General features: G+C 44.6%; 1 protein-coding gene across 6 annotated transcripts in view; it reads right to left on the reverse strand.

The window, feature by feature from the left end:
• Window positions 1–760: 760 nt before the first annotated feature.
• Dusp22 (dual specificity phosphatase 22) overlaps window positions 761–27,792 on the reverse strand; it is a 56,012-nt gene continuing 28,980 nt past the window's right edge. For 4 of the 6 annotated variants that reach the window (XR_012910384.1, XR_012910387.1, XR_012910385.1 and 1 more), the window contains 5 exons: window positions 20,608–20,657; window positions 6,897–6,971; window positions 4,006–4,177; window positions 2,982–3,217; window positions 761–1,290 (listed from right to left, as the gene is read on the reverse strand). Coding sequence is in view for 1 of the 6 variants with exons in the window: in XM_075969971.1 (XP_075826086.1) it covers window positions 1,244–1,290; window positions 3,145–3,217; window positions 4,006–4,177; window positions 6,897–6,971; window positions 20,608–20,657 (417 nt within the window). In the remaining 5 variants the exon portion in view is untranslated. The remainder of the gene's footprint in view (window positions 1,291–2,981; window positions 3,218–4,005; window positions 4,178–6,896; window positions 6,972–20,607; window positions 20,658–27,792) is intronic. The other 2 variants (XM_075969971.1, XR_012910388.1) reach the window with 2 other exon arrangements.

Here is a 27,792-nt window from a genome sequence, read left to right on the forward strand (position 1 = left end):
TTGGTATTAGCATCAGATGTGGTTACATGGCAAGGGACAGCCAGGAAGGGATATCAGGCTACAGGTGCTATTGGCTCAGGCAGTCTGGGTCTGTGGCCCACGAACCTGTTTTCCTGCTATGTTTTCTTTCCCCTATGTAGGCATGACAGTTCTCCCGGGACTGTGATGGGACCTGGCTTCTGCTGTCTCAGTGTCCCCAAAGTCTCACAGCTGGTTTGGGAGATATGCCCAAGGCTCCCGGTATCACCTGCCTTTCCTTTAAGATAACCCTCACCAAATTTAGACAAGAAAAGTTCAGGAGCTGGCCTTAAATTGTTGGGTGAGTTTTGTGACCCTTCATAGTAAGAGCTGAAAATGAATTTGGAATGAGTTTGTGGACTGCCTGGACAATGCATCCCTGTGGTACATGCACTAACCAGAGAGACCAAGTACTCAATCTTCATTTTGCAGGGCAAGTTTCACTTCTGCATCTGAATTTCTTTACACCCACAAATGATGAGGTTTTCTTTTTGGTGCCAGGGATAAAAGACAGAAGGTAAGGGCTTCACTCTGAGCGACACTTCCAGCCCCAACAATTCCAAGACATTTTTATTTATCTTTCAGTAATCAGACAGTGTGTTATGTGCCCCTCCTAATGTATGCTGCCTGCCTTCTGGAGGGAAACATGTCTTCTGTGCCAAGACAAGGTGCACTGTGACCCTCCACAAACATACGTGACCTTCACATGTCACAGAAGAATACACGACACATGACATTAGACTTGGTTGACGTGCCCTTTATTGATGAACGTGAGCAGCTTTTGGTAATTAATTCTACCATGGAGAAAACAGCCATGGATGACAAAACACACTGGGACGTCTTGAGCTGGAGAACTTAACAGGAGGGCAGAGTTTGCACTACACTTCCCAGGTGCCAGCTTTCTTCCCTGGGCAGCGTTCATGAGAAGCAGTTACTTCACGAAACAGAACGAAGCAGTGTGATAGAGCTCTTGAGGCTGTTGGGCGAGCATCCGTCGGGCAAAGGAACAACCACAGTAGTGGAGTTAAGGCAAATATTTTCTCTTGCCACAGAGTCTCCATAGTTCTTAATGTATTCCAACATGATTATACATGCTTTCAATTTAAAATGAAAATACAAACAAGTTTACAAATTACTACTGGACACTTAAAAATAAACTCTATGTCACTTTTCTTTTTGGCAGCACCAGCCTGAACTTTGCAATATTTCAGAAACTTCAGGTACATTACAGTCTTCTGAGAAAGGCCCAGTACTTCAGAATTCCCGGGGCGGCTGTGAAGAAAGAATGTTACTGGCAACAAAAGTTAAGATAGTTGAGAACCTACTGAATACGTGTAGCTGTTCACAAGTGTGCACACATGTTTGGGCTTCACTTTACCGCCCTACTGTTCTGCTTGTCCTTCTCTCTCCAGTGCCAGGGCCTCACATCCACCCTTGCACTCTGGCAGCTCTCCCCTCCGCTTTCCTACCCAGCAGTCATACTCCTTTCTAAAACACGTTATTTTACTTGAAGAAGCCAAGTTAGTTCACGGATACCTCATCTCACACTGAGGGTTGGCTACCTTACTTTTTCTGGGCCCTAAAGGGCTCAAAAATTTGACATGTTCTACACTCACAGAAAGATTGTTCTTCTTAATTGGGGGCTCATTTGGTGATGGAATTCAGAGAAACCAGGTGGCAGCATCTTTGTAGGGAGAGGTTGAGTGTATTCATTCATTCATACAGCTCTGCCTGCTTAAGGAATATGAGCTGGCATAACAGACTAGACCATGCATAGCTTCTTGGGGTGCCTGCTGCCACAAACTTCAAGCTGAGGAGTTCTCATGGCCAGAATCTGGGGTTTGACCCACTAGAAAACCTCATGGAAGTCCAAATTGAAAATTTTAAATAGCTCAATGACATAAATGTCTTTCTCTTTGGTTTAAAAAACAAAAGCAACATAACTAACATTTTCAACTATGAAGCAGAATTGACAGGTATACCAAAGCAACCCAAGCCTTAAAACAGAAAGGAGGAGAGAAATAAATCTGGTGAGGTAGCTGAGGTCAAAGATCACGTCCACAGCCTATACCAATGAGCTCAGGAAACGCTCGGGCATTTTTAAACCAATATGGTGTTAACAACTGTTCTTCCTTCCCAATTGCTGCAGGTCCATGCAAACCTGAGATGGGTCCCTACACATGAGGCCAACCAGAGGCTGGAGTGTGTGAAAGCAAACAGGGGCAGGCCAGACCTCTGGTGCAGGGTTACTGTGGCTAAGGTCTTCCTTGTCACCATCAACTCAAATGACACTGCTCCCAGACAGAGCAGGCACTAAGTGAAACAAACTCAGGGATATGACTGGCTGGCAGGTAGAGGGTGGCAGGAAGCCACAGGGAGCTAGGGCCTGATATGCCCAGCATGCCCAAGGCAAGTCTCTAAAGTCCCCCACCCTGTCCCTCTAGACATAATTTTTGCAGGGATCACGTCACCTTCTTCCTCTGCACCATCTCAGGTTCCGGAACACCACTGTTTCCAGCTCATGCCCTGAGTTTTCACTCATCACAGGTACATGGTGAGCAGTTTTTCAGAGGCCAAGTTCAAATGACTTCCATGTGGCCATCCCAATTCTGGTGGCAGGGATTTCTAACTTTCAGCACCACGAAGACTCAGTTCTCACAGGCCAAGACACCTTGACAAGTATCCCCTTTCACAATGCACACATTTGCAGGCACACAGGCACACCCTTACACACATGCATGCACACACACTCTCGCACGCATACAATAAAATAACAGCAGCCCAGCGACATCCTAGGCACAGCAAGCTCAGGTGAGGCCAAGATTGGGTTAAGATGGGCAGAGTGAAAAGGCCTTGAGCAGGGCAGGGTAGGGTTGCTGGGGAAGGAGCCCTGAGTGGTCCGCCTCGCTGTGACCTCCTTTTGTAGTCCTCAGAGGCAGAAGCCAGTAACCAGGCACACCAACCTAAAGGCAACCAAGAAGACCCGTAGCAGGAAGGAAAACACCACATCTCTCTGTTAGGTCTCTGTCGTGTAGTTACTGTAGGTCAGAGGAGACAGGGCTGAGAAGCTGCTCCACCGCCTGGTGCTAGGCCGGGGCTCCATGCGCCCTTGCTCTTTATATTTACCCAGAATACTTTTGGCTTTTTCTGCATCTCGCAAAGGGTTCTCTCCATATTCTTCTTTCAGCCACTGGCGATACTGGAAGAGTTGCAAACAAATCCCAAATGTCACATACAGACACACACACACACACATGCACAGTGACTTTCACATCGTAAGCAATGGTGAAGTTTCCACATATAAGCACGGAAATAAAAGGGCATCAGATAATCATAGCTTTGCGGTTGACAGCCAATGGCAAGCAAGAGAAAGAGCTGTTCCTTCAACAGTCTGAGCTCAAGACTTGAAAATCTACTGAACTATCCATCTATTTAGCAGACTTTGAGCAGTTACTGTCTGCTGCTAAGGAATCTAAAATGCATGCAAGGAAAATGTGTTCTTGTGCTATCTGCCTGTGACAGCAGGACTGATGCAAAGAATTCAGGGAGAAAATAGTTAAAATGAGTTAAGGTTTGCAGTTCAGAATCACTGCATAGAGAGGTGACCCCATCTATGCCAGCTGAGAACCTGACGCTTATGGGAAACACCCCCTTCCACTCTCATCTGGTTGGTTATAACTCTAATAGCTCAAAGGCTGAGATATGAAAAAGAAAAAATAAGAAGAAAGTAGGCCAAACCTGGAAATGCTAACTACACCCAGAGGGAGAAAAACAAGCAGATATGGAGAACCTGGTACAGCAAAGCGGCAAAGCTGCCATGCAGGAGCACAGAGCATGCAGGACTGCCCCCCCCCCCCCAGGGATGCAGGGAAACCTTGGGCCTGAGAACATCTGTGGGACTTTCAGCTGCAGTGTCACAATTCTCAAAGGTGAGGCGTGGCCCAGTGTGGCTGACTACATTTGAAAAATTCCTCAAGGAACACTCACCTGGTTCACTTCATATTTCTCAAACTCCTGCAGCTGCCTTTGGAAGCCCAGGTTGGGATTGGCACAGGACCTCCCAGCTCGAACGGTGTGCAAGGCATCTTCCCAACCAAAGTCAGTGACAGTCATGATGTACGCGATCACCAGTGTCACACTCCTGGAGACTCCAGCCAAGCTGTAGAACCGAGACAGTTTAAGAACTGCAGATCCACCCCATCATCCATCCAAACAAAGGACTTCACTGTAGAAAGTCTGTCTGCCCCGAGGCTTTCACAGAAGCAGGCAAGGGCTTACCAGAGAATTACTCAGAAATATACCAAGAACTTTGCTCTACTCCAGTTCCACTGGATCTTAACCATTCTATAGGCATCTTGGCCTCATTTTCCACAGTTTTTCTATAGGATACAGCCTGGATATTTTCTATTTTCCTTGGGCACTAATGTAACTACAGCATGGTGAGGGGCTTAGAGCTTCCAACCCTCTGCAACAATTCCACTCAGAACCTGAAGGCTTCATGGCTTGCTTAGCTACCATATATATAAAGGGCAAATCTATGACTTTTAAGGTTCATGAAAGGGCTGAGAATGCAGCTCAATGGTAGATCACTTGCCTAGCATGCTCAAGGTTTGGGTACCCATCTTCAACATGGACTACAGAAACCCTTTCTAAACCTTAGCGTCTAGATTTGTTTTGCTCAAACCAGGCAGAGCACTATGGTGGGCAGACTGAACTCAGAGGGTGTTTGTTGGGTGGTTCATACCATCAAGGGGTTAATTTTAAATGCGCATGCAAATTAAGACATAGAAGATTGTGCCTCCTCAGAGTGCTCTATCAACGAATGAACATAGGGAAGCTTGGAGAATATTCTTGTCTTCTGAAAAATTTCAGATATACATAAATACATTAAACAGGAATTCTTAGAATATCAGGACTAGAATATTCTAGTGACAATAATAAACTTTCCTCTTAAGCACTGTCTCATCACCAGAGCTTTTTATTAGGAACTGCAAGGGAATTTTAAACAAATATATCCTCTTAGGCTTGATATGAATTCACCAGAAGCCTAGAGAGACCCCGGGACTGGGGCTTCAGAATCTCTATCAAGTGCCTCTAGCTGTACTCCCAAGGCACTTGAAACTCAATGGAATGGAAGGTTGAAACAAATATCACTTGTATTGGCTATACTACCTGCTTTTTAAAACACTACAGCAAAAAAGGTACTACACATTATTTAATGTCAAAACATAAATCTGTGTAAATCTGAAAAACACTATTCTTAAAGCTATAGAACCATCTCGTGTCCTTTTCTGCTTTTGTTCGTGGACTAACTGGCTCACAGCTTTTGGATGGGCTTCTCTGACCCACGCCAGCACAAGCTCCGAGAGCCACCTTTGCACACTGCTTGTGCCGCCAGTGGGGGAGGGAGTGCTTTCACTCAGAGACTTACACTTTCAGTTAATTAGTATCACATCATTCAAGACTCAGGAGATATGATCAATCTCCACTTTAACTATGACAGAGCGATGGCTCCAGAATGTTGCAAGCTATTATCACTCCAAAGGTAATAATCACCTAGGGCCTACCCAGTGAAAATCAGAGTAGTGTACAAACACTACACTTGCTAATTATGCCGGCTTGCCTTTCTTGTCCCTGTGTGTGTTTGTATGTATGCACAGGTGATCTTTCTGACCACGGGTCACTAGTCTCAGGACTCACTGTGGATACCAGAACTCATGGTGTTCAAGGCAATGGGTGCCATCTGTGTATTTCCTCCCCAACACTTTCATGCATCTCTAGGTGACACAGGAGCACACAGCAATGCAAATGCCGGCTCAGCAGCTGCTGCTGTTATCCTAAATTGTTTAGGAAATAAGGACGAGAAAAGTGTGTATAGACATACTTTTCCTGGATATTCCTGACTCATGGTTGCAATCATGGATTTGAAGCAATGGATATGGAGCGCCGAGTTTCCATTTATGATACAAAGTACAGCAGACTGAAGGTAGGGCCCCGTCAATTCTCAGTCTGCTTGGATCACTTTAAAGCTCTAGAGACAAACACACACAACAGAAGCCCCACCTGAAAGTGGAAAGGAAATATTCTGGCGTTATTATGTGGCTCTCACAGCCACAGCTACTACCAGAGTCTGCAGGAGGAAGCAGGGCTGTGGAATGGCCACCATGGGGTCTGGTGTGAGTCTAACAGACGAGCTGAGACATAAGATGCTGTTCTAATAAAATGTCAAGCTGGTAATGACAGTGTTTTGTGCCTGCTGACCTTGACAACAACCCCTAGAAATCCTAGCAGTGACTGAAGCAAAAACTAAAGCGAAACCAGTCAGTTTTCTTTCTGCCAAAGGAAACAAGGACCCGGCAGAGCAGGGCAGCAGTACAGTATGCATCTGAGATCCAGAATCTACCGAGTGCTGTGAGGACATGACTGGTTAACCACACAGAGGAAGTGTGATAGCCTGAATAAAAAAGGCCCTCATAGGCTCATATATTTAAATTCTTGGTACCCACCTGGTGGAACAGTTTCAGAAGGATTGGGAAGCATGCCTTGTTGGAGGAGGTGTCACTGGGGGTGAAAGTGACTCCGTATGGGTACGGAAGCCCAGGCTATTCCAGTTAGCTCTCTGCATCATGCTTGTGGATCAAGTCGTAAGCCTCCCTTTGTTGCTCCAGCACCATGCCTTCCTGCCTGCTGCCATGCTCCTCGCCATGACGATTATGAACTCTAACTTTCTGCAACCATGAGCCCCCCATTAAACGCTTTACCTTGTAAGTTGTGTGGGTCATAGTACTTTATTACAGCATTATAAAGGCATCCGAGATTAAAAGACACCAACTAGAAAGCAAACTTATGACAACATTATCAAGAGACAGCACACCTACCAGTGCACAAGACAGCCCTCACCCTGGAGTCGGCACTCGTGAATGAACTTGATACTTTCTTTAAAATGTCTTGTCCTATGCACAAAAAAAGGGAAAAGTGATATTTACTATTTATCATCTGATGAAAAGAAACATTTGGGATTTCCTAAGATGTCTTAGAGCAGTGGCTCTCAATACAGACCCTTTAATACAGTTCCTCATGTTGCGGTGACCCCCATCTATAAAATTATTTTCATTGCTACTCCATAACTGTAATTTTGCTGTTATCAATCATAATGTAAATACCTATGTTTTCTGATGATCTTAGGTTACCCCTGTGAAAGGGTCTTTTGACCCCAAAGGGGTCATGACCCACAGATGAGAGCCACTGTCTTAGAGTCTGCCCCATCTAGAGCCGGACCATACTGGGACCAGGGGTACTTAAGCCTTAGTTGGTCATAGGCACAGTGAGGCTTAAAGGCCTCCAATCATCAGAATTTTCCAGATTTTATCTTCAAGTCATCCCTGAATCACATGGTTGCTGCTCATAGAGACACGGAGTTCTTGTTTAACTTCTTATTTCATCTGCCCCTCACACTGGCTGTGAACACTGTATAGCCTCACCAAGTCTTAGAAGCCGGCTTATTTCTGACACCCTGGAGATCCTGGAGACACTGGCTGTAATGATCTCCCTAGAGAACTCCCCCCCCCCCCGGCCATTCTCATCACTGGACCTGTGGGAAAAGGAGAGTTCAGTTTCAACCCGTTCTGCGCTGTGTATGGCCTTAGAAGCATGACTTAGAAAGCACCGATGATGGCTCACAAAGGTGACATGGTAAAATATCAGTGAGCTTTGCAAACTCTGCAGTTTGCAATGATGGTGAATGTCACGGTTCTTTCTTCTGACACTTAGATGTTGGGTCCCTTCTTTTCTGTGCATTTGCTCAGCATACAACTATTCAGGAGATCACGGTCAAGTTCCCTGGCAGCCGACTGGCCCCTTACATGGGCCAAGCAAAGGTTGCGATGGGTAGGCTCAGAACCTTTTACCAGGTGTATTCTACCTTCAGGTGGTTTCTAAAGCACTGAAACCCCCAAAGCTGCCCACGTGCCCCATTTGTTTCTCTATAAGCACTGAGTACTGGCCATTTACCAGGGATTATGAAAGGCTGAAAGACAGCTGGTAAGGAATAATTCTCCCTGCAGAAGGACAGGGCAAATGATGCCCAGCTACTGCTACAGAAGAACTCCGTGGGGTTATGTTGGCAAGAGGTAGTGTGCTGGTTTGAACAGGAACAGCCCCATAGACTCGTGTGTTAAGTGCCTGGCCAATAGAGGATGGCACTACCAGAAGGTGTGCCCTTGTTGGAGTAGGTATGGCCTTGTTGGAAGAAGTGTGCCAGCGTGTTAGTGTGGAAACCGGCTCTGAGGGCTCATACATGCTCAAGTCACACCCGGTGTGAGTGTTTACTTCCTGTTGCCTACAGACCAAGATTAGAACTCTTACCTCCTTCTCCAGCACCCGGTCTGTCTGCATGCCACCATGCTTCTCACCAAGATGATAATGGACTAAACCCATGAAACTGTAAGCCAGCCCCAATGAAATGTTTTCCTTTATAAGAGTTCTGGTGTCGTGCCTCGTCACAGCTAAGACAGAAGCAAATACCAGGGGCTGGGGAATTGCTGTGATAGGCCAGACCATGTTTTTGTTAGGCAGTATGTGGATGGAAGAATGTGGACTTCAGGAGTTTAGATTAGAAACACCATTATATCCTTTAAGTGGGGCTTAATGGGCCATACCCAAAAGAGCATGGAAGACAGGGGTGCTGAGGGTGACCCAAACTGTGTGGGCCTGGCTCAAGAGGTTTCAGAGGATTAGAATTTTAGTTTGTGGCCTAGAGACTAGTTCTTGTGATGTTTTGGATAAGAACGTGGCTGCTTTTTGCCATTGTCTGTAAAGTCTGCTTGAGGCTAAATTAAGAGTTTCGGATTAATTCCATTGGCAGAGGAAATCTCAAAACAGCCTAGCATAGACTCTGTTGTAGAGTTACTAGCACTCACTCTTATGAAGATCTATAATGAAAAGGAGCAGGCTGAGCAAAGAAAAATATAAAACGTACAGTCTGAGGGGAAAAGTAGCACCAGGAAGTAGAATGGAGTCAAATCCTGTGTCCAAGGAGATACACAAATGAAAAGAAAGAGTGAATAGAATAAAGGGAGCGGAGACCTCGCGGCAAGATCCAATCCAGCTAAGCTTCCAACGTGCGGAAAGGAATTAAAGAAGAGCATGGGTCTGGGCATGGCAGCACATGCCTTTAAGACCAGTACTCAGGAGACAGGCCTCAGATCTATGAGTTCAAGGCCAGCCCGGAACAGCTCTATAGAGCAAGTTCCAGAACAGCAAACTTAGGCAGTAAAGGAAACTATGGAAAACAGAAAGCTGGTGAAGATGTAATTGAATAAGGAGACCATGTTCCAGCCCCAGGAAGCTGCCCAACTTGGCAGCTTGGCAAAGCGGTTCTGGCTTTAGAGTCAAGAACAGAAGAAAGGGGTTATAGAATCGCCCTCCAAAACTAAGGAGGCAAGGGTATCTCTGCATGGAGATAAAGAAAGGTCATTGTGTGAAGCTGTGAAGACGAAGCCTCGGAAACTCAAAAAATGTTGGAGATGCCAGAGTCAATGGATACTTGCCATGGAGAGCTGCTAACAGGAAGTGGAAATTGTAATGATTTTAGCCACAATAAGGTTGATACTTTCAGGATCTAGACGCCATGCATATGCAGACAAGCCCTCAGGCAGAAGTGCCTAAAGGCCCCTGGGGATGTTAAAGGGCTCTGTGTGACCCACACGCAGGTGTATTACATCCTCCATGTATGACTCAGCTAAGCCCTTGCCCGCATGCATGAGCCCGATTTCTACATATGACGTAGCCACATCAACCCTCTGTGCGCATGTGCTGGCAGCTTTTAAAAGCTGGATGCGCCATCTTCTTCTCTCTCTGCACACTGACTTCCCCAGGCCTGTACACGCCCCCTCTAATAAACTCCTAAGTGGGTTTGTTGTGTGTTCTGTGTTTCCTTCTCACTCACACCAGGTAATTTCAGAAATAAACCAAGAAAAAGAAGAGTTTGTGTTGTCAACAAAGCTGACAGGAGTTGGAGATCAGAAGGGTGCTTTGACATCAGACATGGAGATGCAGAGTTTGGAGTTTGCCCATCTGGTTTTCAGTCTTGCTTTGGTCCAGTATTTCTTTACTATCCTCCCTTCCTTCCATTTTGGAACAGAAATGTATATTGAAAATATGTGATCTGTTTTGATTTTGATTTTACAGGGGGCTACAGTTAAAAGATTGCATGAGTCTCAGAAGAGACTTTAAACAAGTTTGAGACTGTTACAGAACATGGTGATGTGTTTTGAAGTTGGACTAAATGCATTTTGTATTATGTTATCACTACAAGCCTATGGGGGCCAGGGAGTAGAAAGACCAACCTAAGGACACCAGACTGCTACAGAAGTCTCTAGCATGGCATGACATGGTGTAGCATAGCATAGCATACCAGTTTCTGATAATTTACCAGGGGAAAGACTTCTAGATGTAAACACAGGGTTCAGAGAACTGCAGTCTTGTTCCCAAGTGGCCAAAAGTAGGCACAAATGTGTCCTTGCTAAAACTGTATACCTGGAAACACTAGTAATCAGAAGCCCAGTGCAGTATCTGGTGGGAAGGAAAGGTACAGGAACAATCTAACAGCTGGCAGGGAGGGTGTCTCCAGGCATGGTGCATGTGTTGGAGGACTGAAGCAGGAGGGCAGAGCCTCCCAAGTGATAGGTCAAACCAGGACGTCCCTGACACTGCTCTGACACCACAGCAGAACAGGCGAAGTACACTGATTCGGTTTGGGGCAGCACAGTGCTCAGGTTCTGAGAATATTCTGCTTCTGCCAGCTGTGGCCACAGAGAAAGAAAAAAGAAAAAAAGAAAGGAAGGAAGACAGGAAGGAAGGAAGGAAGAAAGAGAAAGGAAGGAAGGAAGAGAGAGAGGGAGAGAGAGAGAGAGAAAGAAAGAAAGAAAGAAAGAAAGAAAGAAAGAAAGAAAGAAAGAGAAAGAAGGAAAGAAAGAGGAAGAAGGGAGGGATGGCTATGGGAGAGGATTTCTACAAAGGTCGCTCTTTCTGACGAAAGAAATGTGCCACGTCTAGACTCCAACCAGAAAGCTACAAAAGTCACATCACATTAAGAGCTGTAGCAGGACAGAACTCGGGGTAAAGTGCAGCAAGGGAAGCCAGGTTCTCACAGGATGACAGAGTTTTGCTGCCATCCTTGGGAGTACCACTCAGGCTTCTCCACATCATCTCTCCCTGAGACACCAGTAGAGACAGTCTACTTACAGCCAAATGCAACCTCTCATATCAGAAACTAACTCAAGAATTAAAAAAGTCCAAGCCACCTCACCTAGGCCAGAAGTGTCCTTTATGGCTAGCTTTATGCCAACTTGACACAGGCTAGAGTCTTTGGCAAAGGGAACCTCAACTGAGAAAATGTCCTCAACAGATTGGCCTGTGGGCAAACCTATAGTGTAGTTTCCTGACTTGATGGCTGACGTGGGAAGGCATAGCTCACTGTGGGCAGTGCCCCCCCTGGGCAGGTTGTCCTGTGTGTTATACAAAAGCAGGCTGAGCAAGCCATGAGGAGCAAACCAGTAAGCTTTGTTCCTCCATGATCTCGACATCAGTTCCTGCCCTGACTTCTAAGGATGATGAACGAGCTGTTAAGATGACACAAACCCTTTCTTCCCCAAGTTGTTTTTGGTTTTGGTCTTTTATTAAGGCAATAAAATTCCAACCAAGGCATAGACCCAAGCTACTAGGCTGCAACGTGCCTTGTGGCTTATACAGAGATGTCCATTCTCCTTGCAGTAGATAGGGGCTGGACTCCAGACCTCAGACTTGACAGGCTATGCTGACTCTAAAGTCCCTGCAGACCAGATGCACATTCCTTTGTCCACCAGGCTGCTCACATTGTGGCTGTCAGGAGTGTGCACGAGTTCTCTCCTAGCTACAGGTCCTGCCTCGTGGTAGGGAATCACTGGTCTATAAGCACGAAAGAGGAAAAGAGTACCAGAGAGAGCCACAAAAGCAAACCAGAAAGCAACGAATGAGTGCCACCCAGATGGAGGAAGAAGCCACAGAACACTCTGCCGTGAGCACAGTGGGGCAAAGCCAGGAGAACTCCTCTGAATGCACACAGGACTTGGAGTCTTCAGGGAGGGGTTGTTCTACAGGCTCAGAGGGCAGGTCAATTCTTCTACTGAGGCCACACTGGCAGCAACTTTTTTTTAAATTTTTTTTATTGAGAAAAGGAAGAAAAAAAAAACACAAGTTTCCACCTCCTCCCAGCCTTCCATTTCCCTCACCCTTCTCCTCCTCTTCCCACCCTTCTCCCCCTCCTCCCACTCCTCTCCCCCTCCCTCTCCAGTCCAAAGAGCAGTCAGGGTTCCCTGCCCTGTGGTAAGTCCTAGGTCCTCCCCCCTCTGTCCATATCTAGGAAGGTGAACATCCAAACTGGCTAGGCTCCCACAAAGCCAGCACATTGCGTAGGATCAAAACCCCGGGTCATTGTCCTTGGCTTCTCATCAGCCCTCATTGTTCGCCATGTTCAGAGAGTCCAGTTTTAACCCATGCTTTTTCAGTCACAGCAAGAGATGCCCTATCATATGACAAGAGCATTTGTTCAACCATGTTCATAGCAGTATTATTTGTAATAGCCAGAACCTGGAAACAACCTAGATGCCCCTCAATGGAAGAATGGATGAAGAAAGTGTGGAATATCTACACATTAGAGTACTACGCTGCGGTAAAAAGCAATGACTTCTCAAATTTTGCATACAAATGGATGGAAATAGAAAACACTATTCTGAGTGAGGTAACCCAGACCCAAAAAGATGAATATGGGATGTACTCACTCATAATTGGTTTCTAGCCATAAATAAGGGTCACGGAGTCTACAATTGGTGATCCTAAAGAAGCTAAGTAAGAAGGTGAACCAAAGGAAAAACATATAGTTATCCTCTTGGCTATGGGAAGTAGACAAAATTGCCGGGGAGAAAATTGGGATCTTGGGGGTGGGGTCTGATGGGGGTAAGGGGAGACGGGGAGAGAAAAGGGAGAAGGGGAGGATGGGGGGAACTAGGGGAAAAAGGAGGATTGGAATAAAGGAAGGTTGGATAGGGGAGCACGGAAGCACAATTCTTAGTTAAGGGAGCCACCTTAGGGTTGGCAAGAGACTTGAACCTAGAGTGGCTCCCAGGAGCCCAAGCCGAGGTCCCCAGTTAGTTCCTTGGGCAGTTGAGGATAGGGAATCTGAAATGACTCTAGCCTATAGCAATACTGATGAATATCTTGCATATCATCATAGAACCTTCATCTGGTGATGGATGGAGATAGAGACAGAGACCCACACTGGAGCACTGGACTGAGCTCCCAAGGTCCCAATGAGGAGCAGAAGGAGGGAGAACATGAGCAAAGAAGTCAGGACCACGAGGGGTGCACCCACCCACTGAGACAGTGGAGCTGATCTACTGGGAGCTCAGCAAGGCCAGCTGGACTGTGACTGGCGGCAACTTTTTAAAACTGTTTCTCACACCTGTATGTCATAGACTCATGCATTATGAAATCAGGCTTCCTATATACTGTGATGTAGAACCCGGATTCTAGAGTTAACCTTGCCACAATACTGAACAATACTCAAACCTGCACCAAGCTCACAACAGTGTGTTAAGGAGCCTTGCAAGGCCTGGGGAGATGGCCTCACTTATTCCCCCCAAATAGCATTTCCTTCCTTTGGTTTGCATGTCTGCATGTGACAGGTGCTAAATCAAGGACAGCATACAGGATGTTGTTAATGGCCATTACTGTGCTGGGGGTACAGCCTATGGAGCTGCTGGGCAAGCATCTGTAATGGGGACACCAGCTGTCTCTGTCTGAGAGCACAGTGATGCCACAGAGATGATGGAACACTCCACCCTGAGACTTGACTCAGATACAAAATCAGGCACTGGGCCAAGCCAGGCAGACATTCCTAGAAATGCCTTTTACAAGAAAGACCAGGAGGTGGGCTGGCCCAGTGCTGCTCTGGTTTAAAACTGGGTGATGCAGACAGAGTTGTGTATGTGTGTGTGGGGGGGGTTATTTCCAGGGAAAAATGACATAAATCCAAGCTCTGGTCACTAGACTCCCTCCTCCACAGTGGGAAATACCCACAGTCTGGGTTCTTTTCTTTTCCGCTGCAGTGTGAAGCAGAAGCACACATCTGCAGCACCATCCCACCACATGCTGTTTACGTGAACCCAGTTCCCTCTTCGCTCCTCACTTGGCTGGCAGTTAGCCTTCACTTCCATACAAAGACTGCCACAGGCCTGTCTGCAGAAGGAAGTGTGTCTACAGGTGTATACTCATCCAGCAGTGCCAACAGCCTAAGAGAACACCTCAGGGAGGAGAGGAACTCTTTATGTGGATTAACCAGGGGGTCCAGGTCTTACTTCTCACTGACCAGTACCTCAACCACTCTCTCTCCATTTCAGAGGCAATGAGTGACCAGATCAATAAAAGATGATAGATAGAGCAAGTCACCACACGACACTCTCATGTGGAGACTTCCTGCTGCTCTAAGACCCATGATCTTAGATGCCATGATCCATAGGCGATTTGACAGTCCTTAGGTTCAGCCCTTTTGATGTGGGATTTTCCTCTGTATGCTGTGATTACCATCAATGAATAAAGAAACTGCTTTGGACCTATAGCAAGGCAAAACATAGCTAGGTGGGGAAAACTAAACTGAATGCTGGGAGAAAGAAGGGCAGAGTCAGAGAGAAGCCTTGTAGCTCCACCAGAAACCAGATGCCAAAACTTTACCCGGTAAGCCACAGCCACATGGCAATACACAGATTAATAAGAAATGGGTTAAATTAATATGTAAGAGTTAAGTCAATAAGAAGCTAGAGCTAATCGGCCAAGCAGTGATTTAAATAATACAGTTTCTGTGTGATTATTTTGGTTTTGGGTGGCTGGGACTAACAAGTAGCCCCCTACGACACCCTTTGCTTACTGGAGTTGGAGGCCAGTGACCTGGCCACCTGGAATGGTGGTGGGTCTTACTTCAAAGCTGGTGGTATCAAATGAGGTTGTGCTGACAGCAAAGGCCACAGACATATACAATGTTTCTCCTCATCCCCTGAATCCAAATGTGTGAGGAGAAAATCCCATCAAAGGCAAGAACTTTATAGTCCCCCCCCTTTTTTAAAGCAAAGTGGTTGAGCACTCTATGATAGGATATTCTTCCTGGGGTCAAATTGGTTCAGACACCCCAGGATCCCATGCCCATCTCTCAGCTAGATCTCTGAAGGCAATCCCCCTGCATTAAACACAGACAACTCATACTTGTAACAGTGACTCCCAAACTTTATGCTCAGGAACTGCCACCATTATACAAGAATTGGAGGATATGTATACCATACTTTTCCTTTTGCTAGATACATCCATTTAAAAAGATAGCTTAAAAACAAACACATCCCTCTACCCTTTAAGATGGAATCATTTGACAAGAGAAGAGTTTAATTCAAGAATAACAAGGACAGCCTGAGACCAGAGGACTCTGATGGCTATTGCATCAAACACTGATTGTATCTTTTCCAGAGATCTCTATTTACCCCAGGAGCAGGAGCACATCACTGAGTGAGTGATGCAAAGACGTCAAGAACCATCTGGACGCACAGCTACAGTGGTGCAAGGGCTCATCTACCTCTGATCTTGAAAAGCTGCTCAGAAACAATAGAAAAACGGCAAATGAAAGAAAAACGGGAATACAGACAATGTCAGCTACACATAGACAACACAGACAAAATGACAGGGTGGTGAACTAAGACCAGAATGTTCCCTGATTTCCCCTACAGAGCTCTGTGTAGTGCTCATGCTCACCTCTCCACAAAATCTCAAGAAACACCGACACCCACTTGGTTCTGAAGCCACAGAACACCAGCGACTACTGTAACGAAGCAATGCTATAGACTCCAGAGCCTATGACAGAGCTCCCTCAGACTTCGCAGAAAAGGAAAGAATTATCAACTTAGTGCTGCCTGACTACAAACACCAACTTACTGTGTAATAAGAACAGAATAAGCAAATGCAAGTGAATACATATCTAAGCACCTATTTTCTAAACACATTAGCATTCCTTACTTTGAATACAGAGAGAATACAATCTCATTTTTATAAGTACTAAAGAATTAATAAAATATACAATTTCATAATCATCTCAATACTCTAGATCTCCAAGGAGATGAACAGATTATTAAGCGAGAAGGTTAAAATGACTTGCTTTAGAGAAAACAAAGGCAAATGGGTTTGCAAACCTTCATGTACTAAGCGCCAGCACTGGCCACTTGACACATATGCACGGCAATGTGCAAACACCCACTCCAGCATATCTCTTATGACAGCATCATGCAAAACATACCACACTAGGGTCGTGGGGTTATTGGGACACGGAGAACTTGAACTTTTATATTTCCTGACTTGGGCAGAATAGGTGGCTGGGGGAACTGAGCTAAAATTTTGTGTTAATGTTATCTCAAACCAGGTTTCTGTATTTTAAGTTCATGGAAGGTCAGATGGGGGAGATTCTCTAGGATTAAGGCCAAGACAGAAAACCAACTTTTCTGAAGTTCACATCAAGTGGCTATCAGGTGACTGAAGAGTCAAAGGTCACACACTTCTTACTAAGCAAAGCAGCCAGAATTCCTGCTGTTCGGGACTTTGCAGAAAAAGAAATATTTAGTCTTTATCTTACCAGATAGGGTAAACATTCTAGCACTGAGTATGTCCCCAGTCCAAGATTTAGGTAATAAAGCATTTCATTCAAAGTTGAAAAATCATTTCTAAACCAGTATCTAAGTTTAAAACACTAAGCAGTGCAGACTTCCAGGATTTGTTCTGACATTGAAGAGAGGGAACAGGCACAAGAATTTAATGCGGTCAGATGGAAGATTGTCTGGTGATAGCTGTCTGGGTTACCAATCCCAAGTTTTACAAACTACTCAAGTTTTTCTCTTGGCTTATTTATTTATTTTTTGCCCCCAACATTAAGAATATTTATCCTGGTTTGGAGAGATTGCTCAGTGGTAAGATCATTGGCTGATCTTCTGAAAGACTTGGGTTCAATTCCCAGTGCCTACGTGGAAGCTAACAACTCTAGTTCCAGGGGATTCAAAACCATTTTTTAGTCTCTGTGGGTATTGTATGTACCTGGTACACAGACATACAAACAGGCAAAATACTCATATACATAAAATTAAAATAAATCTTTAGATCTATTTAAATAAAAAAGGAGACTGATCTCGTGGCCATCCACATTAGTCAGTGACACAGGAAGTGAAGGTTCACTGTGAACTCCTCGTATTTAGTGAGTAACACAGGAAACCCTAAACAAGTTAGAACATACAGAGGAAAGCATTCCAACTGCCAACTTAAGGTGAATCATTTGACTCTACCATGGAGTCACACTCACTGTTATGGTCTGAATGCCGCTTCTTCTAATGTGTTTATTGGAACCTTAATTCCTAAATCTGGCAATACTGGGAGACAGGCCAGGTATAAGTGCCTAGGTCATGAGCAGAGAGCCTCCAGGAATGTCTCAAGCACCTGGCCCTCCTTTCATCTCTTCTACACACACACTCACTCTTTCTGTCTTTCCATCATAGTATTAGGAAGCAGCACAAGTTTCTCAACAGATATGGCCACCTAATCTTGGACTTCAAGCTTCCTGAACTGTGGGATAAAACTTACTTGTTTTCTGTATTAATTACCCAATCTCAGATGTTCTGTTATAGCACAACAGAAAAGATATGAAAACACTCAAACACCTTCACTGGCAACAGATAAACAAAACCTAAGTCACCAAAGCTTATTTCTACAATCATTCCTGTAACTCTGAAGACACTCAGCATAGTAGAGATAGAACCACACTTTTCAAAGTGCCAGGAAGACACAGATATGTTTATGGGCATAACTGCCTCTCCGAATCCTAGCGATGGATGTTTTCAGGTGAGAGAACGTAAGTGCACACTAGTTAAATGGACTGCTTTGCCTTGTTCACTGGTCTACAAGGCAGGACTGCCGGTACTTGTGTTATATCACCGTTATGGAAGTTGAAGATGGCACTTAGCTCCTAGAAAAGCTAAAATCTTATAGCTGCTCAAAGACCAGGGCCATGTGTCCTGGCAGCACATACCCGGGATAGCTTCCAGCTTGATTCCTGCCAATCAGGTACTGACACATTCAATTGCATGGCTGAATCGTAGTTAGAGATGAGAACAAAGCAATCATTCCAAAAATAGTCACCAAAACAAGGGCAGAAGATTGCTGTGGTCTTCGGAGAAAGGCAGCGCCTCACTTCCTTCCGCAGGGACCATGCCCTTCCAACCACTTCTGTTTCTTGACACGACTGGTAACCAAGGAAGTTCTCTAAAGTTGCTGCTTCTCCTTCCAGGGTAGGCTACTACTTTGTTTTCCTAGTAAAATCTTGCCTCTCTCTTTCTCACTTTTAAAGTCTCATCTCTCTGTGAAATATCAAGAGTCGGGGTAGAAACAACCCCTGGCCTGGGCAGAACAAGCTTGGACCAACTTCCCATTTACGCAGTGCTTTCCTGGTCTAACCCTATTTCCGCTGTCCCCTGTCCGACTCCCCACTGAACTGTAGACCTACCCTGCCCCTCCTGCAACAGGGAGGTCTTATAAAGTTACAGCCTGATCCATGATTTCTCTGTTCTCTGGCAGTGAAGACTTAAGGATGGCTGATATTCCAGCAACTTTTAAAGAAGCCTGTCAGTGGAGATAGAAAATACAAGTATGCCGTCTGCCTCACTGACAAAGAAGATCTGTATACACCAGCACTCGTTTACAATGGAAGATGAACCCTGTGGTCTTTCAGACTTAACAATACTATTTGAATCTGGGGCACTTTTGATGAAACAGTAACATATAGTTCCAGGAGAGCTGTCATGCTGGCCCCCAATATCCAGGCCAAGTATAGCCAGAAGCCAGGTTCAGCGGGATGAGTAAAGTAATGGAGTTCCTAGCATCTCAGCCTGCAAGGGTCAAATGCAGGCCTGAGGAACTATCACCTATCCACACTAGGCCTCAGTTGGGACCAAGGGTGCTTGCTGCATTTGTAACTGGATCTCCAGTGCTCCATCCCATCCTACTGAGGCTGCACCACTGCTCAATGTGGATGCTGTGATTGAGGTGAGCTACAATTGTGAATCCCTCTTAAATGGTTAAAATGACAAAGAGGACCCCGTGAGACAGGCTGGTGGCTCAACATGTTTCTGCACAAGCCTGAACCCTGGACTAGATCCCTGGAGTCCAGAATGGAAGAAGAAAACTGACTCCTGGAAGTTGTCCTTTAATCTCCCAAGTGTATAGCATGGCACACAGATGCTCGTACTCACGCCCATATGTTAAACCACACGTATACACAAATAATAAAGCATAGGCATATATTTTGGAGTGAAAAAAGATAAACAGGACTAAAATGATGTCAAAGGTTTATACAGTTATGACAACATAATGGGCACTCTGATCAGCCAGGTTGAGGTCGAGACCGTCCTGCAGGGGAAAGGATGTAAACTGCATGTGAGCACAGATCGACAGAGAAGAGCTCTCAGGGCAGAGGATGCACATCAGACCGCTGTGACAGTGTGAGGGCAGGGGTGAGAAATATCTTGGGAATTTTTATAGTTAGCATGTGTATTTTTACATATAATCACCACATTTTAGATATATTGGATTAATAAAATATTAGAATCAATTTAATGCTGCCTGTTTCTTTACTTGGGCACTGGGTACCTTCAAGTACTTTCACTTCTGATTTGAGACGGAGTCTCATTTGGCCCAGGATTTCACCATGAGGGCAGACAATCTTGCCTATGAGTTTCCAGAGATGTGCCAACACCTTCCATTTTATGTAGTCTCTGGAGATTAGATCTCAGGTCCTCATGCTTGCATGGCAAATATTTTACTAAGGCATCTTCTCTACACTCCAGGTGTTCTCTCTGTGTGTGTGTGTGTGTGTGTGTGTGTGTGTATGCTGTGCATGCACATGAGTACATGCATGTGGAGACTAGAGGTAGATGACCAGTGTTTTCTCCCCCACCTCATTTTTTTGGAGACAAAGTCTCTCCCTGAATCTGGGGCTCCATAATTTGGCTGGACTAGCTGAGCAATGAGCTCTGAAGATCAGTTTATCTCTAAGTCCCTAGCACTGAGGTTATAGATAAGCAGATGTGTTAGTTTTTACATGGTGCTGGGGTCCTGAACTTGGGTCCTCAGGCTCGCCCAGCAGGCACTTTACTGACTGGCCCATCTCCCTAGATTTCAAGTCTTCTTAAAAAGAGCATTCCTGGGGACACCCAGCCTTCATGTTTCACAGTAGCACTGGAAAATAACAAGGTGCCTCCACCTGCAGTTTGCAGTGGCTGAGCCAGTTAGGCTTTCTGCAGACTCACGTCCTCCACCTCAGGATAGTAGCTATGCAAGGACAGCAGCAACTCCATAGATGCTCTCAAGTGTTCACTTATTTCCTTCAGAATCGCAAATTTGCTTTTCAGTTGGCCCAAGAACTGCTGGAACACACACTGCACTTGTTCTTAGTTTCTTCAAATAACACAGAAAAAAACTTACAGGTTTTGAGATGGTGAGTCCGCTGCTGGAATGCACAGGTATTTAACTCCCTGTAGAAGGATAAAAAATATATATACATGTATATAAATAAAACTAAAAAAGATGATACAAAGGGGGAGTAAAGACTTAAAAGGAACCATTTACTTAGGTCAAAAAACAAAAAAATAAAAAGGAGAAGTTTTTAATCATCTTTTGTTGCCAAGGAACCGAGGAAAAACTCTTTAATTCAGGTTCCTGATTCTTTTCCATGGGTATCTCAATATTCATGCTTTGGTTTGCAAGCAACACATATAACAAATTTAGACAACATTTGAGGGACTGAGCACTTCAGTGTTGATGTTCACAACTCACTGTAACGTTTCCTTTGGATCCCAAATCTCCCCAGAGGAGGCACTCTTAGCCTATGCCTTAAGAAGGGCTGAGAACTGTGATGTCCTGCCATAGCCTTCTATGTCATTTTCGTGTTATAAGAACTACAATTCCACTACTGGGCCTTTGAAACCTGAAAACAAAGTCGCTTGCTTTACAGAACACCAAAGGCTTGTATAATAAACTACTATATTTATATCCCCCTAATTTGAGGGGAAAAATTACCAAAGGTAATGATTTAAAATCATGCTGAGCTGGAGTTTTATAAAAGAACAAATGCTTTACTTTTCTACAGAATAGACGGGCATAGTAGTTCTAAAGTCTTCAGTGTCAATCAGCACAGGGCACACAGATCTTATCAACCTTGGCAATGGAGTGTGGTAAAGGACAGACGAACCATTCATGAGTTTTCTCTCATATCTGGCAAATGTCACAGAATCTTGTCACTAAGTCCTGGACTTAGAGAAGAACTAGCTAGTACGAGAGGTCGGCCTGATGTACAATAATGATACAGAGGTAGCCAAGTTCCCTGGGAGAGGAGGTGACAATGCAACCTGCTTTGTAGATTTGCTTGAAGTCTTTCTGTAACTTTTAGTGCTCATCTGGCCCCCCGGGAGGTGCGCTGGAGCTGTAGCTAGACAGTACAGTACCCACCCTGGGACCAGGCCCTCTAGGTCGGGCAGGCTTACAGAAGGCAGGGACAAAGTACAGCAGCTCAGGCTTCACGGGTACAGGCGGAGGCAGAATATGGGGAAAGTTGTATAATGAGAAAGCTGAGCTGGTTCTGGGACTTTAGCATAGAACTCATTTCTCCAGCAAGAGCTGGAAAACAGAAGCCTCCAACTGCTTCTTAATCTGCCCCTTTCTGCTGACACTGGCTCAGAGTATGACATGCTGTCAGCAAATAAAAAGCCTGAAAGATACAACCCCCTTCCTTCCCATCTGCCATTATTGGGGGGGGGGGAATCATCAGGAAAAAAAACCTCAAAAATAAAGATTAATTTTCCCTCACCATTTCTGTGCAGCTTTTCAAACTTTGAAAAAAAGAATCAAATTATTTAATCAGGATTTGAAAGAGAAGTATTATATACAGCAGTTATTGTATCGTTTTGTACAGGATTGAGTCTTGGAGATGAGTTTTACCTCTGTTTTCATCCCAGAGCAGATGTACTTTGCCAAGAGTGGAAGCCCACCGGCAGGAAAGGTGGGCTCTGCCTTGTATGACTACACCTGCAGCCCACTGGGAGGAAAGGGAGGGAGGCGGTGGGCCCTGCCTTGTATGACTACACCTGCAGCCCACCGGCCCCTTCTCTTTAGGTTTCCTAGGCTCTTGAGGCTGTGTTATGCTGGGAACACTGACCAGTTATTTTAAACATTTAAAGCTCTTCCAAACCTTATGACATTAAAAGCATAATTTGAAAAGAAAGGAAGTACTTCTGCCAAAAAGGTCCTTTCTGTCCTCTCTTCCACTGAGATAGGGAGTCTCTCTCTCTCTCTCTCTCTCTCTCTCTCTCTCTCTCTCTCTCTCTCTTTCTCTCTCTCTCTCCCTCTCTCTCTCTCTCTGGCTCTTGAGTGAAAGCAGGCAGTTAGGTGGTCAGGTCCAAACTCTGTGGAACCCTTCTTCCCACATACTCCCTCCATCCGCAGGGCAGTCCAGACGTCCAGAGGACAGGGTTCTCAGGTGCACTACTGCCACCTCAACTTAGCTACTCCAGCCAGGCAAAGGGCTAAGTGGACCCTCCAGCACAGCACAAAAAAATGTCTACCTCTCTCAATGTTGATGGCTAGCCACTACATTCTAATAGAGTCAAAAGTCAGCCCAGTCTACATACTAAGAAGATAAACAAAAATAGAGACAACGAAGAGAATGGACAGAGGTTAGGCCAAACAGCGCTTGGCATACTAAGAGTGCATACACCCGGAACACTGTCACCAGGGTAAATGGGAGGCATTGTGCTTCCTTTAGGTTGTGCTTAATAGGGAGGGCCAAATTCATGTCTGTGCTACCTGATGCACAGAAGGAAATAAGTGTGGACCCACAAAGTAGAACCTGCCCAGTATTCAGGAAAATCTACCAGCCATAGGAAGCAGGTGTAAGGCATTCTCTCTGTGTGAGTCACAGGATAAGGAGTAACATGTCATTCTAGGCTCCTTGCTCTCATAGCTGAGCCAGGCAGGTAGCAGCTTCCCATTCATGCATCTTGCTAAGATGAACATGTGGCTCTCAATTACATTTGAGTACCCTGTGCTGTTAAAGCAAAGCAGAGAAAAAGACAAGACAGTGTAGCATCATAGACTGCACATATAAGCACAAGAACGTTAACTTCATAGACTGATGCCCATGGTAGGCATTCACTCCAAGTTTGCATGCTGAGGCTAAATGCTAATCAGATCTGAAAAGATGGCGGCGTGAGAAGAGTGCAGGGTGAGTGTGTGCTGGTAAGAACCATCAGGAAAGGGGGAGAGCTGGGTTTCAGGCCATGCAAAGGGCACGTTGTCTACATACGCTCGAGTGACACTCAAAAAGAACACAAACCACCTCACTATGACCTACAATAAAAAATATGCAAATCCAGTCATGGAAGGAGTCAAAACTGTCAAAAAGGCTTAGCTGTTTGCCCCCAAGAGCATATATTTATCGTGACTTAGTCATTAACAAAGCACAGATATCTTTGAGGCCACAAAAGGCAGAACTACAGCTACCTAAAACAGGCGTCAGATGCCTGCACATGTGCACAGCTTTTAACAGTTAGTTACTAATTCAGAAAGCAGCACTGAGACCCCTGTGCCACCAGAAAGCTGGGCTGACTTAAAATCACCCTTGGACCGATGTGTGGACTAGATGCTTCCTTTCTGATCTATACGGAGGAGTGTACTCGGGAGAGCTTCACAGAGAGACGGATGGAGGGCAGGATGTATTTACTGACATTATGGAAAGAATATCAAAAAGGAGGTTAAAAAAAACTTAGAAAACTCCAACAACCTGAAAAATCTATAAGTAGTAAAAATAGCAACAGTGTTTCCAGTAGTATGCCGTTTGTTACACATTTTCTGCCTCATGTTCCCTCTAATGTTTTGGAAGACATCGTAATAAAATTGCTTTTCTGTTCCTTGAAATAAGATGCTTACAGAAAAAGGAAAACTAAAACACTGAGCCCTTTCTATGGTGTTTTGGAATAGTGGGCTGGTGGGAAGCCAGTTAGCACTTATGGAGCTATTAAATATCAAGTCACAGCTGTTCAAACCACAGAGCAGTTAGTTTCATGTTGTACTGATCTACCTGAGCTTCAAGGGTCACAGTTCCTTAGAAGAGCTATTTATTAGCCTAGCTGGCCTTCTGGGTGGCAGCAGCGGCAATATGGATGAAGTGAGCATCATAATCAAGAGACAAGGGAAGGTGCAAACGCTCTGTGCCCACAGAGAACGACTGCGCGTGTTGGATATTCCCCACTCCAGGGATCACATGGTGCAAACATCAGAAAAACACAGGACAGAAGTAAAAGAGTTACAAGGGATCTGCCCTGAGAAGCTCCTGCTGAAATTCTTGTATTTGGGTTTTGAAATTACGTCAATAGACAATACTGGGTCAAGAAGAAAGTTCAGAGAGAAATTACATCAACAGACATCACTGGGGAAGAAGAAAGTTCAGAGAGAAATTACATCAACAGACATCACTGGGGAAGAAGAAAGTTCAGAAAGCATACCAGAGGCTTGATCTGAATAAGCCAGAACTGTCATATTCTCAAAAGTTCCACAGATTTTCAGTTTTCTGTTTCAGCAAGTATAATAACCACTCAAAGGTAGGGTTTTTGTCTTTCTTTGGACCGAAACTAAAAATCACACTTAAAATGATAGACCTGAGAAGCAGGGCCAAGCTTCTGATCACAAAACCAGGAAAGAGGCCAAGCTCTTCCTTGTTTCAAATGTGATTTCAAAAACTACCAGACACCCAGACAGTAGAGTCTGCTGAGAATCCAGTGACCTGTTTTCAGATGCAGCTGAGCAGGGCCACGCTCTTTCTCACAGGGACGCTAAGATGAAGCACTTAGAAACAGAGCCCCGTCTCACATCTACAGCCAATGGCCGGGCCCTGAGGGCATTACAGTCAGCACATAGGATCGTCTTTACACAGGAGCTAAAGCTGCTCTTCTCATTTGAGAGGCCTAGTGGATATTAGAACCCTGGCAGGCAGTAGGGTGGAGGAACGTGGAGAAGACTGGCAACGGGAAAGGGGATGTCGGAGGAATGACTCCGGAGTTTGGCAGGAACAAATGTGGCAACAGCAGAGAGGATGGAGGTGACATAAACTGTTTATATAGTTATTGCACATTATATACATGGACAAAATATGCACAAATGCTATGTACCTGTTTTAAATAAAATAACACAACTAAATCCTTGTAGAAATATTAAAAACAGACGCAAGAGAGTAATTTCTAGAACGGGCTAGAACTCCACAGAATGGAAAAGTTATTTTAGCTGTCTAAAAAAAAGGATGTTATTATTAGAATTTAGTACCAGAGACAGAATGGGTGAATCAAGGGGCTTCCTCCTACAAATATGGCATCTTTTCTTTGATAAACAGGCCCATCCAGAGTTCCAGGAGGCCAGCTAAGCAGATCTTTCAGTTTGAAACACTCAAGTCCTAATGAAACAAGGATAGAATAAGCCTGCAACCCCAGCAAGAACTAATTTCATTTCTGTCCCCAATGACCAATTCTTCACTCCAAGAAAGAAAAAATAAAATTAAAAGGAAAACGGACCTCACTTGATCAGAAGCCAGATCACAACTTCATGCACTGCTACGAAACCCACAAAGCCAGCTCGGTGCCATGGTACATGTTTTTGACCTCAGTTCTTGGAGGCAGAAGCAGAAGGACTAGAGTTCAAGGCCATTTTCAGCTATCTAGCTGGTCTGAGGCTAGCCTGAGCTACATGAGACCCTGCCTCAAAACAGAAACAATCAAAACTCCAAAATCGTGTAGCAAAGGTGTGTTTCACTGGTGGAAATAACTCACAGAACTGAGGAAGTCGATGAAATAGTTTAGTAATCTGAGAGCCTACCTGGTTCGGATTATACACACCTCCACACTCTAGTAATGCACTAGCTAGCCTAGATCCCTTACCTGTATATATGTACATATCGTCCTCTCTGAATAAAGCACATAGCAACTTTGGATCCCTACCTGCACTGGGCTACATGTACACCCCCCTTCTGAACAGTAGCAAAAATTGTTTTTTTTCTACCCCTAAGACAAATTTAGATAGTTTCTATTCAAGTATATCCCCAGTGTATCTAGTATGAAGAATATACACAGTAACGCAAAACTGTGTGCTCAAGTAAACTTTGAGGGAGAATCCTCTACTTAGCAGCTTACACCTATGCAAAGTTGGGCGTGCATATATTTAAAATGAGATGCATATGGGGACATGCACAGTCGAAAAATAATCTATCATTCAACAGAGAACCAGCCAAAGTTCTTCTTGAGTCCATAAAGAAAGCCCTGAATAATATTTGGGGATCCTTGACTATCTGTACCCCTGCTCTCTTGCAATGTATTCTGATCTTTTCTACTGTTCTCTGAAAAATTTCCTTGCTACTTTTACAAATCTGTGTACGCACTCACTTTCAATCCTTTGGATTAAAAGTAAAAAACCTGGAAACACCCAACACCCTTACTACACAAGTATCAGCACCACACTCGTCTCTAGTATGGTAAAATAAGCATACAGAATGCAAACTTACCACCTTAAATTTATTTTATTTTTTTTATTTTGGCAGAGCTGGAGATCGAGGCAAGGCAAATGCCACACTACTAAATCACTATTCCTAGCCCTCCTTTTACTTTCTATTTTGAGACAGGGTCCTATTAAGTTGTCAAAATTGGCTTTGAACTTTATCCTTCTGCCTTGTCTCCTGAGTAGCTGTAAGTTACAGGTTTGGTTTGTTTGTTAGTGTTCATTTGGAGACTCTCTACGTTACCCAAGCTGGCCTTGAACTTGTGGACTTAAGGGAATTCCTTGTCTCATCTTTTGAATATCCATGAGCACAGATGTAGTCACTGTACCAGGTAACATACTGATATTTCCCAAGTGAACATCTTCATGGCTGCAAATCATCAACATCATGCATATCTGGGTTCCCATTACACACCTACTCCTTTTCCTTCCTATCCATTAACCCTGCTGATATCCAGTCTTTCCTCTGCCTCTGTGGATCTGAGTACTTCTGCATTTCATCTAAACCGCAAGGTAAGAAAAACTGTGAAAAACGGAATTCTTAGAGACCACAGACCCAGAGATGACAACTGCTGACTTGAAACTTACATGCTCATTCCAGGGGAGACCACTTTAGTCCCCTTCATATGCGCCCCCTGGCAAGAGCGTCTATTCCAGAGAGGCACTGGAGACTGGCACCTCTGTGGTGTGTGTAAGCCAAATTCAGTGCCTGGTCGATGAGTTTTGATTGATGTCTTTCTTCAATCTAAGGATTTACCCACAGTCCACAACAGCTGAAAAAAACTACACTGTATCAAACAGAAAGGTATAAGTCAAAGTTACTTCCCCAGGAAGAATAATCTAGAAACACTCTAAGTGGGATCTGAGAAGGAATCAGAAGTCAGTATAGAAAGTAAACAATAGACAGTAAGGTCTATATTCTTCGTCACTTTCTTTTTAAATTTCTAGTATCGTAGCAAAAATGTCAATGGAATTACTAAATCCCCTCTGAAGATAAACACAGCCTTGTAGTGATACTCCACAATGCAAGCCTTAAGTCTAGATTCTGAACTGAAAAGACATTTTCTGAAAGTACTC

This window comes from Microtus pennsylvanicus, chromosome 4 (genome assembly GCF_037038515.1).
Source record: "Microtus pennsylvanicus isolate mMicPen1 chromosome 4, mMicPen1.hap1, whole genome shotgun sequence".
Classification (NCBI taxonomy): Eukaryota; Metazoa; Chordata; class Mammalia; order Rodentia; family Cricetidae; genus Microtus; species Microtus pennsylvanicus.